Source organism: Cucumis sativus, chromosome 1 (genome assembly GCF_000004075.3).
Source record: "Cucumis sativus cultivar 9930 chromosome 1, Cucumber_9930_V3, whole genome shotgun sequence".
Classification (NCBI taxonomy): domain Eukaryota; kingdom Viridiplantae; phylum Streptophyta; class Magnoliopsida; order Cucurbitales; family Cucurbitaceae; genus Cucumis; species Cucumis sativus.
Genome location: NC_026655.2, coordinates 568326 through 586624, shown reverse-complemented (window position 1 = coordinate 586624; position 18299 = coordinate 568326). Strand labels below are relative to the sequence as shown.

General features: G+C 33.9%; 3 protein-coding genes across 3 annotated transcripts; 2 read left to right on the top strand and 1 right to left on the bottom strand.

Moving 5' to 3' along the window:
• Positions 1 to 5910: 5910 nt before the first annotated feature.
• On the bottom strand, positions 5911 to 9673 carry LOC101221836 (rhodanese-like domain-containing protein 11, chloroplastic). Its single transcript, XM_004138033.3, has 10 exons — positions 9332 to 9673; positions 9055 to 9150; positions 8557 to 8664; positions 8107 to 8203; positions 7805 to 7844; positions 7641 to 7715; positions 7115 to 7202; positions 6920 to 6987; positions 6388 to 6460; positions 5911 to 6297 (listed from the first exon to the last, which is right to left on the bottom strand). The coding sequence occupies exons 1-10, from the start codon at positions 9488 to 9490 to the stop codon at positions 6214 to 6216; spliced, it is 888 nt and encodes a 295-aa protein (XP_004138081.1). The 5' UTR covers positions 9491 to 9673; the 3' UTR covers positions 5911 to 6213.
• Positions 9674 to 11959: 2286 nt separating this feature from the next.
• On the top strand, positions 11960 to 15472 carry LOC101221610 (E3 ubiquitin-protein ligase RGLG2). The gene is made up of 12 exons (XM_004138032.3): positions 11960 to 12271; positions 12781 to 13035; positions 13121 to 13205; positions 13290 to 13430; positions 13525 to 13638; positions 13731 to 13828; positions 14054 to 14133; positions 14223 to 14328; positions 14439 to 14566; positions 14683 to 14851; positions 14963 to 15019; positions 15104 to 15472. The coding sequence occupies exons 2-12, from the start codon at positions 12796 to 12798 to the stop codon at positions 15182 to 15184; spliced, it is 1299 nt and encodes a 432-aa protein (XP_004138080.1). The 5' UTR covers positions 11960 to 12271; positions 12781 to 12795; the 3' UTR covers positions 15185 to 15472.
• Positions 15473 to 15760: 288 nt separating this feature from the next.
• LOC101204692 (aldehyde oxidase GLOX) lies at positions 15761 to 17467 on the top strand. Its single transcript, XM_004138216.3, has one exon. It carries the CDS (start codon positions 15761 to 15763, stop codon positions 17465 to 17467), a length of 1707 nt encoding a protein of 568 aa, XP_004138264.1.
• The last annotated feature ends 832 nt before the right edge of the window (positions 17468 to 18299 follow it).

The following is an 18299-nucleotide window of genomic DNA, read 5'->3' as shown; positions in this document are numbered from 1 at the left end:
ATCAATTATTAAATACACAATTAGGTTGAGTTTGATAGTCCGCGTGGATTTCACTATTTAAAAAAGAAAACATTATCTACAGTTTATAAAATTTGGGAAAATCCTTAGCAGTTAGCAAAGAGAGCAACCGCCAGAAGTAGTCGAGTCGAAATCTGATTCGACGTGGACAAAGACTACGACACGTGGAGGGGAAGGGAGTTAAAGAAGGGGACAGGTGGAAGTAGTTGATCGAGTGATGTGGCGAGATAGTTAATTGGGGAAGTGCATATGTTGATGTGAAATACATGCATCCATCACATCAAATACCGCGGTGTTTGTAGTTTTACCATTATGTCCCTTTCCATTTTCCACCAAATGGATTATATTGTAAAAATCATTCGTTGCTATTAGCTATAACATTGCCTTGTGGATTACATGTGTATTCCTTGGCTTGATTTTGATGGGAAAAATTAAAGTTATGGAATTAAAATTGGTGGTGTGAGTGATATTAGGTTGGTACGTAGTCGGCAGCAAGAAATTAAAAAGGAAATAGAGAAAAGATAATATTATTTTCTACTTAATTATTATTCAAAATTAGAAAATAGGAAGAAGAAGAGAATAAGGGAGAGAAGTTGGTGTGAAGGTTGGTTTTAGGACGGTTGCTATTAGGCCCACAATAAAACGTCAAATCGGACGCGCAAATTCCAATGCTACCCTTCAAACTGATCTCTTTGGCCGAGAGTATATCCTTAGGAGTTAGGACCATATCCTGAAAGAAACACTGCCCTGGTAGAAACCTAACTCCATGGTTCTCTCTCTCACTACAAGAAAACCACTTTTAATGTGGTGGTGCATACAAACGTGTTGCTAAAGGTAAAACGTGATAGTTTCAATGACATACACCGTAAGAGATTGGTGTATTTCCGACGTGTTACAACATCAGGGAATATTAAGAAAAACATTGGGACAAGTTCTCCCGACATATTACTCAACGTCGAGACGGACGTCGGTACAATTGTGTCGGGAGATCCATCCTCGACACATCACAAAACTGCGTCGGCATTTCGGTACTTCCACCGACGTCTATTATGCGTTGGCTTACCCCTAGGAATCTACTGATGTTCTCTTCACGTTGGGATATGGTGCGTCATGAAACTTTGCCTCGACGGCGTCTACATGCGTCGAGGAAAAACTTTTTCTTCGACACATTATTACGAGTAGTTCCGACGTTCATGTGTATGCATCAAGAAAAATAACCTATGTCGACGTGCGTTGGGAAACACCAGCTTCTACCGACGTTTGTTTTTCAGATGATTTGTCCTGCGTCGACAAAGTTTCGATTTCTCGTAGTGATATTTATCGTGCATTGCTATAGAATAACTTTTACTGACGTGTGTACATGTTACATATGTTGTTATGTTGTGTTAGTGAAAGTATGTTTATTAATTAAAAATGATAATATTTAGTTTGATGTATAAACATAGTTACAATGTTGGGGAAAAACAACATTTATATGGGTATTGACTAACTTGGAAGAAGGGTAATTAACAATGTTTAGATAAGTAGTAGTATTTTCTAATTGAAGGGTCACAACATCTAGAAGAAGAATAAATATGATAAATAAGGGGGAAAATTCTACTTTATTATTATTTTAATTATGTATTAAAGTGTCTTTTCTACGTGTAAAACTATTAAGTAATATGTGACATAATCGATCCCAAATAAGTCATATATGTCCTACCATAAACTTTAGATGAGATTGAAGTGACAATAAATACCGATGACATCACTCTACTGGAAAACGTCATACGTAGATGTGCGATTTACTTTATTCTTCAGGTTGATTTTTTTTAGTCAAAATTGAGAATGTGAATAAAATGTGTGGGGCTAACCCTAATTTTAGAAATTTCTTTATGATTGTTGATTCCCACTAAAATATCAATGTTTTAGTCTCGTTTTTCTTCTTTACTAAGGAGACGTCATACCTTTCTTTTTTTCTTTTTTACAATATCAACGTAACATTCGGTCTCTCTCTTTTTTAACATAATTTGTTGTCAAATCGAGCTTATTTTAGTAATAACTGACACGACCTCCCTTCCAGAGACCATGAAGTTTGATTCCCCTACTAGCTCTGTCTATTGTTGTATTAATTAAGAAAACACCTTTTAATTAATTTTTTTGGTAATTTTTTAAATATAATTATCGAGTTATAGAGATTAACTGAGTATAAATATAAAAGTAAATCTCTGATAGTTTTCTACTTTCATTCAATTTCTAAAGGTATTATATAAGTGTAAATTTACCTCATATGACAATCCTAATATACTTTGGTACATTATATTTATTTTGGTGTGACAACACATTACTTTATTAATTATACTTAATTACTTAAATCTTATTTAATTATATTCCATTGTAATAATCTTGATTTTATTCTCTGATTGTAACTTTTACTATATGACTTTTTGATAATTCTATATATTATATGTGAAAGAGATCGTAAGAAATATTCCAATTATTGGTTTTTATTTATTTCAGCCATGTTTATGCAACAATAATTTGTTTTTATTGGAAAAAAATATATATTTAGTTTAATAATTATATTTATTCTTCTCTTTATATATATTATATGTATAAGAAATTGATGGGGTTTGGCTAACAAACTCTATTTTAGTCACATTGTCAACTTTTTTTTTTCTCTTTCAAAGAAAAAGATAGAAACAAAATAAAGAAATTATTTTTCTTAATTTATCGAAAATTTGTTTTTCTAATAAAGAGGTTAGAGATAGGCCAATTACTAAGCATATTTGTTTTTGGAAGGTCGTATGAATGATGTTTAAGTAAAAGAGAAAAAATGATGGAATATAACATTAAAAAGTTTGCCATTTTAAAAATTACTTTTCTATTTCTAAGAAATGAAAGGTACGTAGTTGCAACTGTCATAAATAATATCTATGTATGATAGTAACTAAATGATAGATTTGATATTTTCTTAAAACAAATTACTAATTGAATGGTTAAATATAATATTTATGTAAATATTTGATTGTTATGTCATCTTTTAATTTATTTTCTAAGTTGTACTGTTTAGTATATATTTTTTTCTTATTTTTAAAAATAATAAAAAAAAATATCAATACATGAAAATTTCACATTAAAAAACTTTTCAATATCGTATGCTGCATAAATTAAATGTTACTCTTCTAATTACCAATTAATTTGTATACTTATTTTATAGTCAGCACCAAAATATTTATGTTTTGAAAATTTAAGTGAAATAAAGAAATATTTTTTTTTCTTTATTAATAAACATTTTTTTAGAAAGATTGTAAAAAACTGAACATTTGACAAAATATTTTCATTTCAAATAAAAATCAAGTAGCTTTGTTCTATAGATAAATATTTTTCTATTTTTTAAAAACAAACTCATCAGAAGAATAACGGTCAAATTTCGTGCACATTAGAGTTGAATGTTGGAAGAAAATGCAGTACTTTTAAATTTGAGAATATAATGGAGAAATTACCAAAAAAAAAAAAAAGAAAAAGCAAAGAAATGAAGGAAATGCATATAAGCTTTGAAATTGAGAATGGACAAATCATTGTCAAATTTAGTGTGTATAAGACTTTTTCATTTGTTTGATTAAATGAAATTTTAGGTATGAAAAATAAATGGAAAGAACCAATAAATGGGAGAAGTTGAAGTAGAAGAACTTTAGAAGAACTTTGACTCAATAAATGTTTGAATGTTGACTCAATATTTTGACTTTATGACCATCACCCACTATACAAATTCTAATATATAGTGTTTGTTATTATTCATACCGTTCTTTTCTTTAAACTATCCTAATGTATGTATTATAAAATATGAAAACAAATTTAGTATAGGTATGAGAGACTCCAACCCCCTCAACTTTATAATCTTTATATAATATGTATAAACATAATTATTTAATGTTTAATATGGGTACATAGCTTAGTGGTAAGTGTGCTTGTGTAGTTTTTTTCAATAATTCTAGATTCGTCACTGTGTTTTTTTCTCTAGAGACAGTAAGAGTATTCAACTATATATATATAGAGAGATAAATTTGTATGGTTTACTTTGATTTACTAATTCTATATAGTTTACTAACTCTTTTTTCGATATTACTAAATAAATAAATATATATAGAGAAAATTTTATTTGTTAATAAATAAAAACATAATCTAACTAACTAAAAAATTAATTTTATTTATTAAAAAAAGGTTGTGTACAATAATCTAACTAAAAAATTAATTTTATTTATTAAAAAAATGTTGTGTACAACAACGTCATTTACATACGTATCTCTAAAGTGTTTTCACTAAACTAAAAAATACAAATGGAGAAAGATCTAATATGTGCTCCAAGTTTATCTGCAAAATTATGAATCTATGAAAATGATGATAAAAAAAAAACTACAATTGAAATGTTTATGGATAGCAAATTAAACTCAAGTACATATACGAAGGTGTCACGTCGTTTCATTGTTGTTCAAGTGACATCTCCAGCTCCCTTGCAAATAATAATGCATCTTCAGCCCCAGTTAAAGAATTTTGGTCAGGTGCTTCAATTTCCATTATTAAAAAACATTTGATTAATAGTATAATTAAAAGACCATTATAATATAATTTCATATATTTACCGAATTAAAATCTTTAAAAGATAATTGGAATAAAAGAAAAAAATAATGAAATATTTGATCCATAATATATAAAAATAAAAATATGTTTTAATTTGTACGTACCATATTTTCTATAAGTGTGTTATCTTTCAACCACGGTTCCATTTGCATGGTTGGACTCTAAGAATAAAACTCTTAAATTTCTTAAACCAAATTGTGTTTTACATACCATTCACTAATAAGTCCCACATTATCATGATATTATTGGCTCGTCAATCCCGTTTCACTTGAATAGTTTGTTATTAAAGTTGAAGACCGGTCTTTGGAAGAAGTTGAGGTGGTTCTTCCAAATTGTATCCATTCAAAAGTTGTTCAGCAAATCGTCTGGTATCGATGAAACATTCGTTTTCAACCCTATCAATGCAAATTTGTTCTTCCACTATTCTGCATTTAGTATTCAGATTATCCACGTGTACTGACCAGGCCAGGCCGTGGAACTAAAAATAAAAAGAATTCAACCAACATTTCAAGATGACGTTTCGACGTTCAAAAAGAGTCGCATAATGTATATATAACATGTACATTGCAAAGAAAGAGGTAACATACCTTTGTCGACTTGAAGAAGATGGTGGTGACAATGTTTTTCGATGAAAGTCGGAGGATATGGCAAGGTTACCTTTTTCGACTTGAAGAGTTTGTTTTTGCTTTGGGGTTACCATTGAGATATCTAAGATTTAATCTTTTATGTGGTGAGAAGTTAATATATATAGTCCATCCTAAGCTATTAAGAAATTATTAACCTTTTTATCACTATTTACCACTAAGTCAACCAAATATGGTTTATTCGGTTTAATTTTTTTAGAAAAGTTTAAATTAGAAATTGGGTTGGTTGAGTTGACAATCCGAATAACCCAAGTTAATTTTTCAAAAATAATAATTAAAGATAAGTAACATTTTTTTAAAAAAATTGCAAATATAGCAAAACTATCTTTGATAGACTTATATAACTCGTGAGACGCATATGGTATATTAGTGATAGACCAATATTTGCAAAATTTTTAAAATGTTAATGTATACTTAATTAATTTTGAATCTAATTGCTAAATTTACAACTATCTTGTTATTATTTTTCTTTCATTTAGCTTTCTAAACAATAGTTTACCTCTTACTCCATCGTTTAGCTTTTCAGCTTCAAACGATTATTTACTTCTTACATAATTCGCTAACTTACCATTTAACTTCTTACACTATCGTACAACAAAATACTCATAACAAAATACAATCCTTTAACTTCTTAGCTACAATATAAGTTGCTATTATTATTCATTCTCATGTACTTCTTCAAGTTGCTATTATTATTCATTCTCATGTACTTCTTCTTCGAGTGTTAAATTCACCTCAAAATCTCAACTTCTTTACCTAGTAATGCAAAATGGGCAAGCTCTTGCACAAAATTGAAAACTAGACTCAAAGAATATACAAACATAGTATCAACAGATTTCTCCATCACACATAACCTCTCTACTCTACCCAAAACTTCAGACTTCAGTCTTAAATGCCTTTCATTCTGCTTCACAAACTCGAGCCAGTGATCTCAGTGAGACCGTAATTCCTGAACATAGCGACCCAATTGCTGGGCTCCAATAAACAAGGCATCTGCAACGATGAAGACTGCAATCTGTGCCAAGAAAATTAAACACTAAGTTGAAGGAGAGAAGTTTAAGATGGAGTAAAACCAGCTAACTGATACATCTTGATGTAACATTACCAAACGAGCAGAGTAAACCAAGCGATAACCCCAACCCTCTTTTGCACCAGCTATCCTTTGTTGATCTGTCCAACTGAAAGTCATTGGGTAAATGAGTTAGAGAATATGGGGATACACAGTTTCAAAGGACAGTAGATTTATTTGAAATGTCTTTTTTGTTCTTTGAAATAATTATTATCACTAACAAAGAACTTCATAGTATTTCTGCAGGAGATATAGCTCTTGAATCATACAGAAAACACTAATTAAGGATATATAATTGAGTAACTCATTCTAATCAAAAGTAAATTCATGAAAAGAGAAATTTGGTCATTCTCAAGTACTCAAAGGTCACACTGAATCCTATTTCCATTCATTGTCTTAGATTATGCAAAATGCGTTTATCCGAAAATGTTGACTATGTTTGCCTATTGAGCGAAGAAGTGAGTACAGAACTAGTTTGCTTGCAAATGAGTGATTTAAAACCTGGAGTTGGAGTGCCATAGTCATAGGCATACAGAATGAAGATAAAGAGAATAAGATCAGCTCTTACCCAAGGAATTCCGAAAGCCCACCAATCCCAGCGAATTTCAATGGTTGAGGACCTTCTCGGACAAGATCCTGTTCCAAGTAAATAATATAACCAAATTTTACCTTTTTACAGATTGGATTAACAGCAAGGAAACCATAGACACCAGGAAGCATAAACAGAGAGGATGCAGAAACTTCGGAGTAAGAATATTGATACCTCTTCTTCAGCGGCATCTAGACCGCCTTGAACCCAGAAAAGGTTTCTATAACCAGCATTGTAGAGGATTTCACATGCAGCCAGGGACCTTCCAAAAATGTTGTTCAGATGAAAGAAGCCCGGCCAAGATTATAAATTCCTTACAATTGGAACTTTTGAAGTAATTAACAATATCATTGGTTTGATTCTTTTAGTGAAAATCTGATACAGAGAAAAAAGGAGTAATATCACACTAAAGTAAATTTTCTTTTTCACGATAATATTAGTCAGCGTTGGATGTGGGATATCCTTGAAGATTATTTAGTCCAATGATTTCATATAAATTGTTGGTGGGATTGGTACACTTTATTCCAACTATAATTAAATGAGCTATTTTTCCTTCACAGGTTACATGGAAGTCAGAAGATCATGATTAAGAGTCACAGAAAATCACAATTCACTATAGCCCAAGTAGGGATCTCAGTTTAGAACTCAGTGTCGATTATTTGAAACGTTTCATCTTAGCCCATCAAAATTAGGAGATTACCTCAACCCCTTTTGGCATGCAAGAATAAGGTCAGCATCTTTTGGAAACTTCTCTTGAACTTCTGATAAGAATCGGCTGTTGAAGTGCAGGGAGTGAAAAAAGTAAATATTGATAGCACAAATTAACAGAAAGAAGTAGAAGAATTGCTACGGCCTGCGTTATACCTATTGTAGGATACTGTAGGCACCCCACTCCACCATCCCCCTAGGCAAATGTAAGATTAATGTAAGGGACTAACTGCCAAAATTAAATAACTTAACAAAATAAAAAATTAAACAATAAACTTTCCACTAATTTTATGGTTGATAATACCCATTACTTTGTATGATTCACTAATCTTTCTAGCAATCTTGAGAAGGAAATTAAGTAAAGTAATTCCGTGTCTTTGAATGAGAAGCTGCAAAGATGACAACCAGAGAACTAGACTTTGGTCTTTAAAGAAGAGATAGAAAGGGTTTCACGGTACCCATCATGAAGCTTGTGACCTTTCGAGAAAGAGTTCCAGCATCAAGTTTGTCATCAACCTCAAAGATAGGGATCCATGTTGAGCCTTTAACCCATGCCTTCAAAACATGGAACAAACATAAGTTCAAGAGTCCAACAATGAATAAATATGCAGATGTCTTTGGTCATAAAATCCCTAGCTAGATGGCTAGTGAAGGTTAGCAAAAACCATATCAACATTTTTGCACTAGGAACTAGTTCACAGTGCCACACAAACTACTGAGCAAACCATGGACTACGCCTTCAACAATAGAATCTACCAGTACTGAGGCCCCTGAAGAGCCAATTACACATGTATCACTGGGAAACATAAGACAAACATTGAATCATTACTTTTTGTAAACAAAGTTTCCAAGGAACCACTCGGTGAGATTTTTTTTTTCTTTGATCACAAACAATTCAGTAAGTTTACCTTTTTGTGTTCTATAGAAGGACGCACATCAACCAATGTCTTATCAGAGAGCTGAACGGCATAACCAGCTTCCCTTGGCATCAAGACTTTCACTTTGCCTTCTCGGATCTATAAATATAAATGATTACAACCAAAAATTTTGAACGTAAAAATTAAAAATTTTAAAGAATGCAACCAAGAAACAATGCAGTAGAAGAATCCACCCTTTAGAGAGTATGACCAAACCATCCAAACATAATGAACATTCACGTTACTACTTGACTTCCAAAATTAAATTGAATCCTAAATCCCAAATCCCAAATTATTGTTACAATATAGATAGATTGCTCTGCCGATTAATATTGAGTAACTACATCTACACGCAAAGAGAGAGCGGTTTATATCAAAACAATAATTTGGATTGCAAATCAAATGCGTCTTTAGAGTCATTTATCAGAATCAAGGCATTCAACACTAAAAAGCAATACAATTCAAAATAAACAAACATTGAGTACCAACCAGAGAATCCCATCTCTTTTTAGCTGCAGCCATATCCCTCATTTGCTTCAGCTCATAGTCTTCACTATCACTTTGCATTTTGACAACATTGAAACGCTGGAAAAAAACATCGACATTACCAAAAAAAACAAAGAGATCATGATAGGAAATAAAACCACCAAACATAATGAGAGCTTAAGACAGCAATCTTTCACTAATTTTTCTGGGTTTCGTGAATGACTTCCAAGAAAAGAATCAAACACAACCAAAATTGAAAAAGGGGTATAGAAATACGTACACGGCGGTAGGTACCATGAAGGGGGCTGAACTTTAAGGTGGATTGTTCGTAAAATTTAGAGTGATTTAAGCTTCTGGGGAGGTTGGAAAAGCTCCCTTTCTTCAAATTAGAACAAGAAATGGTGAGTGAATTCAGGGAAGGAAGCGCCAGAGCTTCCATTATTGTGCTAGACGTGAGGAGAATGTACAAAAGCTTATCCAACGCCTATATCCTTAACTCCCAAGAGGATTACCGTTATCCAGAATCTGAAAATTCATTATTCGGATTTAGAATAAAGATAATTCAGAGATAGTCCACTCGGAGTTTTCTTGTTCTTCCCGAATCCGCAACCCAGTCGGATTGCTTGACCCAAATCCAAACCCCGTCAAATTAGTCCAATTGAAATCTACGGTGTGACAACAAACCTTTTTAACTTTGAGGTGAATAGTATATTCTTTTATGTTTGTTGATGTTGGATCTTGTTCATCTTGATGGCTTTGAAAGTGTCATGTGGCCTTAGACCTTCAAGTCCACTTTCCTTCGTCTTTGGTCTCAACATTGTATGAATTATCATGCACAAGAGATCGTATAGTGCTAACTTAGTGAATTATAATGCTTAAGTTTAGTACATTCACCCAACCATTTAGCTAAACACTAAAAAAAAAAGTAATATTGAGTCTCTCTTTTAGAGATCGGATATCTTTTCTTGAGGTGGTTGAATGAGACTATTTATAAGTTTAGTAGATAATGTGTTTGTGAGAAATGTTAGATAAATCTTTGGCACTCGAAATTACAGGGTGTCAATCTAATGTTGACTCGTTTATTTCTTAATTGGTATATATTTAATACATCGACTAGTTAACCATTTAACATTTTTTTGGAACGTGCGTTCTTCTATGTTCTTTCTAAAGACTTAAATCCACTGGAAGACTTTTGGGCCAAGTAAAAAGGTTTCAATCATACTTTCCATTCTTGTCTTTGTGATTTTTTTTTCCAGTTCAATTCATGTACTGCAAACATAGTTTTAGTTACATGTTCTACATGTTTGTTAAAGATCAAATTCATTTATATATCATGATTTACCTACTTGGTCACATGAACATTTTGTTCATTAGGATGATGATATGATTAACTTTTTATCATAGATTAAGACCGAAGCGAAGTCTAACCATTATGCTAAAATTTGTAATTTAATCTAAATGATATCAATTCAACTATTAAATGCTTTTAAAATTTTCTCTCTCACGACATACTCTATTCTTAATATAAATATGCTTTCTTCCTTGACTAAATAAACAAGTTTTGTGCTAATGTTCTATAAATAAACATTAGTTTATAGACAATACATCAAAGGTAGGTAGTTTGTGACACATAGACCTAACAAGTAGAGAGTTGTCAATGTGAAAAAAGAAAAACAAAACAATAAAATACGAATACAAGCAACTTATCAAGTCAATACGTTTTCAAATTTATAAGTTTTTTATTTAATACATCTTCTAGATATAAGGCCTCTACCTCTATCAATATATATAAATATCCGTGATGAACTCTTCCCAAATGCGTCATTAAAATTTAACCGTCCTTACAAAAGCAACTTATCTAACCTTCCACTAACATCACAAGGTCTTTTACACATTCAAGGGCTCATTATGTTAGGGCTTAAATTTCCAGTTCCACTCTAGATCGTCCCTAACCAAATTCAAGTGCAACTTTTTCATTTTAACGGTTGTTGTCACCAACCGTCACTCGATGGAACCCCATATAGATACATGAAGTAGAAAAGTGGAAAGAAAGAGCAAATAAATACAATATAAAGTTAAGATTAGAAATGAATGTATTTTAATAATGTCATTGTCTAATTTGTGTAGTGTACTCTTTCAATGGGTTGGTCATCTTCCAATAAAGAGGATATGAAATTGGTAAGTGGAGAATAAAGTCAGTTTACGCTATCCAATCATCCTTAACCAACTTTCTTTCTTTCTTTATTTTAAATGCAATAAGGAAGTTTAGTAATGCTCTACAATATGACACATAGATGCTTACATTTTAATTAATACATTTTTTTGCAATATCAATCAATCGGTCAAAATGACTTGTAATGTTACGACATGACATGTGGATGTTAACGTTCTTTAGTATTCTTTAAAAAAATGTATTTTCCAAGACCAAGATTTTTATACCTAAATGTTTTCAAAAACAAATTATTTTTAATAGGTCAATAGAAATTTGTTGGTTTCCGTGATTGAAAAGGACAAATGAAAACGTAATAGTTCGATGAAAGTATTATGTACAACGTTTTAAAAAACTTGCAAACATAGAACCCAAACTTAGAAGAAAACTATGAAGTGAAGTAACATTCACTCAGGTAGGTATGATCTTCATCTCTATCACTACTATTCTGATTAAAATTAAGAATACAGCAATCCTTAAATAAAGATAAAATCTAAAAACATGGGATCTTGAATTTTAAAAAACAAAACAAAGAGTATAATAATTACGAGAGATATGAGGCACATGACTTGCTCAACAAAATATGGGTTTAGTTTTGTAGGTTTGTTAAAACATACTCCCAAGTTTTGCTGAAAACAAACCACTATTTATGAACTCTACACTCTTTTTTTTTGTTTTAATCATAAAGTTTTCATAACACTTTATTATATAATTGGTCGATCATTAAAGATACAACTTTTTAATTTTCCCTCAAAATTCGGGTGTTGATGATTTTGGAAATAGTTTTGGAGTGAAATTAAAGGATAGAGCCAAAGAAGGAGGTGTCAGAATCGGCGAGAAAATGGCAATCCAAATTATTTTGGCTGCGCAGGAATCTTCCTGGAAATTAACCATCGCCAAGTAGATTACATCAAAATCCTTTATATTTGCAACAAACCCATCAATCGATTCTTTTCAATCATCCCTCTTCTCTACTCATCAAGAACTACTTCGAAAGAATTATCCACTTCTGTAAGTTCTCTTCTTCATTGGATTCTGTTATTTGATGAAATTTTGGTGATGGGAATTTCTTGTTTGCTGTGATTTGTGAAGAAATGTGGATGAAACTCTGAATGTGCCTCTTGTGGTCGACTTTGCAACCCTTTTTGTCGGTGGATGATTGAATTCTCTCGGATTCTTTCTATTTTCTTTTTTTCTGTAATTTCATCCATATCTTCGATCCTACATATTAGCATTGTTCTTAGGAGATTTGGGTTTGTTTTGTCTTGGGTGGGGATTGAATTGTCTTGTAGAACTTTGGGTTTTCTTTTTGAAATCTTTGCATGCACGGACTCGAACCAAACAGAAGTCTGAATTTGCCTGTGTTTTGTACAAAGATACGAAGCTCTCATAGAGAAGATTTGGGGTTGTTTCGTTTGGGTTCTCTCTGATCTTACAACTTATTCATTTCATTTGTTTTGTGTAATGTAGTTTCCTCTCTATATGTAAAAACACTGAGATTTTTCCACTACATGTTGTAGAGCTCTTGTGAAGTGATGGGTGGAAAAAGTTCTAAGCATAGAAGCTCAAGACGGAATTCGTCTAGTCGGTCGAACTCACAGCAGTGGAGTCATTATGGTTATCCGGAGTCGCCATATACTCAATCGAGAAGCACGCCGCAGTATGAGTATGCACCTCCAACTCCTAGCTATGGTGGAACTCAAGCCCCTGAGACAAGAAAGAGGCTGGAGAGGAAGTATTCAAGGATAGATGATAACTATAACAGTCTAGATCAGGTCTTGCTGCAATCATATTGCAAGACTTTATTGGCACTCCATAGTCAATATGAAACTTACTTCTACGCTCTGATACTCTTCATAGGTTACTGAAGCATTAGCTCGTGCTGGCCTGGAGTCCTCGAATCTTATCGTTGGTATAGATTTCACAAAGAGCAATGAGTGGACAGGTTCAGCCTTGCTTTGGCCATTAGATGTTCTTGTATCGGTTTCCTTAATAGCATGTGCACATGTTAACTATGGCCTTTGTATAGGTGCAAGATCATTCAACCGTAGAAGTTTGCATCATATTGGAGAAGAGCAAAATCCCTATGAACAAGCAATAGCAATTATTGGCCAAACATTATCTTCCTTTGATGAGGATAATATGATTCCTTGCTTCGGTTTTGGAGATGGTATTTCTTCAAAAGAATTGTGTAATCGATCCATTTTTCGCTGACACTTGTTTGAATTAACAGTAGTGAAGTATGTGCATTTCAATGTTGGCAGCATCCACTCATGACCAAGAGGTTTTCAGCTTTTATTCCGATGAGCGATTTTGTAATGGATTTGAAGAAGTGTTGGGTAGGTACAAGGAACTAGTGCCGCATCTTCGACTCGCAGGTTGCAGTCTGCCTGTTTGCTATGTGATGTCATACTTCTCTATTGTTGTTATTTTTTACTTACTATACTTTCATTATTCATCCCTGGGACAGGACCTACATCTTTTGCACCTATCATTGAAATGGCTATCACAATTGTTGAGCAAAGCGGCGGCCAGTACCATGTATTGGTAATAATAGCCGATGGTCAGGTACTTTCATCTTCATTCCCACTGCACTTCAATTTTGCTTGATATAGAGGTTCATGTTTATAACATAACTTCCTGTTTGTTCCCAGATGTTCAAAAAGTTAGTAGTTAAGCAACGATGTATGTTGCCATTTCCATTCATAATCATTATCGTGGCTGATTAAATTGAGAGTTCAATTGGTTTTATTTATGAAGCAATACACTCAGCAAGCTGACTACTCTCTTCAGGTTACAAGAAGTGTTGATACTGAGCGTGGACAGTTTAGCCCACAGGAAAAGAAAACCATTGAAGCAATAGTGAAAGCTAGGTAGGTTCAAGGTATCTATAATGGACAGAAATATGACATTGTTCGTATTCCTACGCTGCGGAAGTCTGTAACTTTGTGCTGAATTGCAGCAAATATCCCCTGTCGATTATACTAGTTGGAGTAGGAGATGGGCCTTGGGACATGATGAGGGAATTTGACGACAATATCCCAGCTCGAGCCTTCGATAACTTCCAAGTAAGTACTTCTCTTGGGAGGTTTTGGTATTTTGTTTATCAAGTTGAATTTGCTTCTGTCACTGTTTGAAGTCTATACGCAATCTGAGATTTGCACTTTTGATTCGACAGTTTGTGAATTTCACAAACATAATGTTAAAGAATATAGATCGATCCAGAAAGGAAGCAGAATTTGCTCTTGCAGCACTTATGGAAATACCCTCCCAGTACAAAGCAACACTGGAGCTTGGTCTTTTGGGGTAATAACAAGATTCAAGAGTAGTATATTCAAGATTTTTTTTTTCAGATAAATGATGATGTATTTCCTTTCATTATTTCTTTCTCAAATTATATTTTCTTTCACTGCCTCTACCAGTGTCAGTAGAGGGAAGGCAATCGACCGGATTCCTCTTCCCCCTCCTTTTTATGGACCCAGCGTCCGAAAAACCTCAAACTCAAGCAGTTCTCGCCCAACGCCACCCTCATTTAGTGGAGGTGCTCCTGGCCGAACTGCACCTCCTCTAAGTTCAGTTTCCGATGCCCATGTAAATGCTTCTTTTCCCTTTTTAGATTTATACCATCTTAGCGACTAAGGTTGACCTTCTATTCTATTTAGTAAAATGGAAATGAAGATTTTTTTACACCCTCTGATGCAGGCTTGTCCAATTTGCATCTCCAATGCTAAGGATATGGCTTTTGGCTGTGGACATCAGGTAATCATTATCTTCCAAATTGAGTTTTTGATGCCTATCTGAAACATTGATCTGAAGAAACGCTAACCTTTTACTTATCTGCAGACATGTTGTGAATGTGGACAAGATCTTCAGCTGTGTCCCATATGCCGCAGCTTTATCGACACAAGGATAAAGCTATATTAGAAAAAAACTAAAACCCTCTGCTGATTCTTTCTCATGTCACAATATCAACTTCAGCAGCTTGCTTGAGTCATCTTTGCAATTCCTTTACTGGGCTCAAAAAGTGTCGACTTGGTAAGTAAGAACAATATAATTTTGTAAATATCCATAGTTTTTCCCTCCTCCGATTTTCATTCATGTTTTCTCTTGTCATTCCATAAAATGTCTAGAAACGATGTTTGTTAATCTCCTGGGGGCAACAAACGCCTCAAATTCTTTATGAAACCTAGTTTCACGTTATTTTGAATGTAATTACAGCATCTTTAGTGGGCTATGAGAACTTAGATATCTCATTGCCAACGACATTGAACTTCACCTAACACCTTCACAGAAAGAGGCACTTGCATGATTTCTATACGTTGTAGAGAGAAGCAGACTAGGCAAACTTCACGCTCAGCTTCTGTAGCCTGAATTTCTGCCAAAATAACTTACAATGTTTCTTGAATGAGCTAACTTTTCTGCCGATATTACTCAATTCAACTAAGTGAAGAACTTATATAAACAATTTCACCTCCTCCAACGGTACTCAGACCAATCCACATGGCCAACCATAAACATTTTTCTGCAGTACTCAATGTACTGAAAGCCACCATTGTGCTACTGCTACAATGTACAAAAATCCGTTCTGTAGTTGGAGTTTCTCTAGCAACGCAAACAGCAGGAAGGTGGAAGCTTCTTATGAATAACACTGGCGTGATAGCCATGCACATGGCTTTAACACACTACGACACTGTTGTTATATTTGATCAAACTAGTGCTGGTCCGTCTGGATATCGACTCCGACGACGGTTTGGGGGAAAAATATGTACAACTTCTCCTGCTGACATGGTAGACCCCAACTGCTATGCCCATTCTGTGGAGTATGACATTTCAAAGAATCAAGTCAGAGCTCTCCAAATTTCTTCTGATACCTGGTGCTCCTCTGGTTCCATCCTGAGCAATGGGACGTTATTACAGACAGGTGGTTATGGTAGCGGGGCTCGAAGAATTCGCAACTTTAGACCTTGTAAAGACCATCATTGCAATTGGAGTGAATCCAATAAGTTGTTATCAAATGCTCGTTGGTATGCTACAACTATAGTCCTTCCTGAACACGATCGGTTATTTGTGGTGGGTGGCAAGAGAGCCTTCAATTATGAATTCGTTCCAAAAATGGGGAAAGAGAAGTCGTACGATCTCCCATTCTTGCACCGAACTTTTAACAGTCGTGAGGGAGGAAACAACCTCTATCCCTTTGTTCATCTCTCCAGTGATGGGAACTTGTTCATTTTCGCCAATAGAGACTCGATTCTATTCAATTATAGACGAAACAAAGTGGTGAAGACATTTCCTCGAATACCTGGTGGGGGAGGGCGGAACTACCCTGCCACTGGCTCCTCAGTTATGCTCCCATTAGACCATAGAAACAAGTTTCAAGTGGTCGAAGTCATGGTATGTGGGGGCTCTGCTACCGGAGCATACAGAGCAGCACGACGTGGGCAGTTCATGAAAGGTCTGCGATCATGCGGAAGAATGGTGATCACTGGGAACAGGCATAAATGGAATATGGAAAACATGCCAGAACCTCGGCTCTTACACGATATGCTAATCCTTCCCACAGGCAATATCTTGATCATCAATGGAGCTAAAACCGGTTGTGCAGGATGGGGGAATGCAAGAAACGCGTCCCTTCGACCCTATCTCTACAAGCCCAAAAACCAACTGAACAGAAGATTCTCAATCCTGAGATCAACTAAAATAGCAAGAATGTACCACTCGTCAGCCATTGTTCTCACCGATGGAAGAATCTTAATCGCAGGTGGAAATACCAATAAAAATTACACATATATCAACGTACCTTACCCAACAGAACTCAGATTACAAGCATATCATCCACACTACACCGAGTCAAAACACAACAACCAGAGGCCAAGAAATGTGACGATACACTACGCTCGCGGAGATTACGGCATCAAATATGGCGGAGAGTTCAGAGTTCGATTCAAATTGGGGAGAAGGAGGAAAGAAGACGCTATAGAATTTAACATTTACTCCCCGCCATTCGCGACCCACTCGTTTTCGATGAATCAAAGGTTGGTGAAACTAAGGAGGAAAATAATGGCGAGAGAAGGGAATGGGGAGTGGATGAGTGCCATAGTGGAGGGTCCACCGTCGGCAAATGTTGCACCGGCGGGTTATTACTTGTTCACGGTGGTGTATGGAGGAATTCCAAGCGTTTCTCGGTGGATAAGAATCATACATTCCTAAATGAAACAAAACCCTCTTTAACTCAATAATTATTATATCTAATCTACAACTCTTATAGTTTATTATAAATTACTTTCTTTTCTCTTTTCTTTTTGGTAAACTTACCTCATTTATTATCTTTATTAATAATGTAGTAATTATTTAATTATTATATTTGGTTTTTATATACTTAAATTGAGTTTTTGAATAAATGTGAAAAGTACTAAAGAAAAAAATAGATTTATTTGGTAAGTGCGAAAAGTATATGAAAAATAGATAGATAGAGTTGTTTGATGCATATATGCACGTGTTTACTATGAAAGTGGAGCTATTTACACCAACTCAAGAAGTCGTTGGACGAAATGACTCATTAAATGGATAAATTGTTTAAGTTAGATTTGATAACCACTTCTTCTTCTTTTACCAACATAAGCTCGTTTTACATGACACCTATTTGTACTAGAGAGCAAGAGGTTTCAAGTTCAATTATTTTTATCCCAAGTTGTATTATAATACATTTAAAAAAAAGAGAGATCAATTGATAAAGTTTAATAGGAACATTTTCAAACATAGTAAAATAAATTAAAATACTTACAAGTTATAGCAAAATGTTGGATTCTATCAATGATAGAAGCATGTAAACTTCTATCACTATCTCTTAATGTCACTAATAAAGCATATCAATGTCTGTCAATGTCTATTATTGATAGAATTTGAAATTTTACTATATGATATAATCATAGAACGAAGTAAGTATTTACAAGAATTACACAAATAAAATATTTGATCGCGTGATATTAATTAAAGGATGATGTAATGGACATGACATAGTAAGCATATGTGGTAAACATGC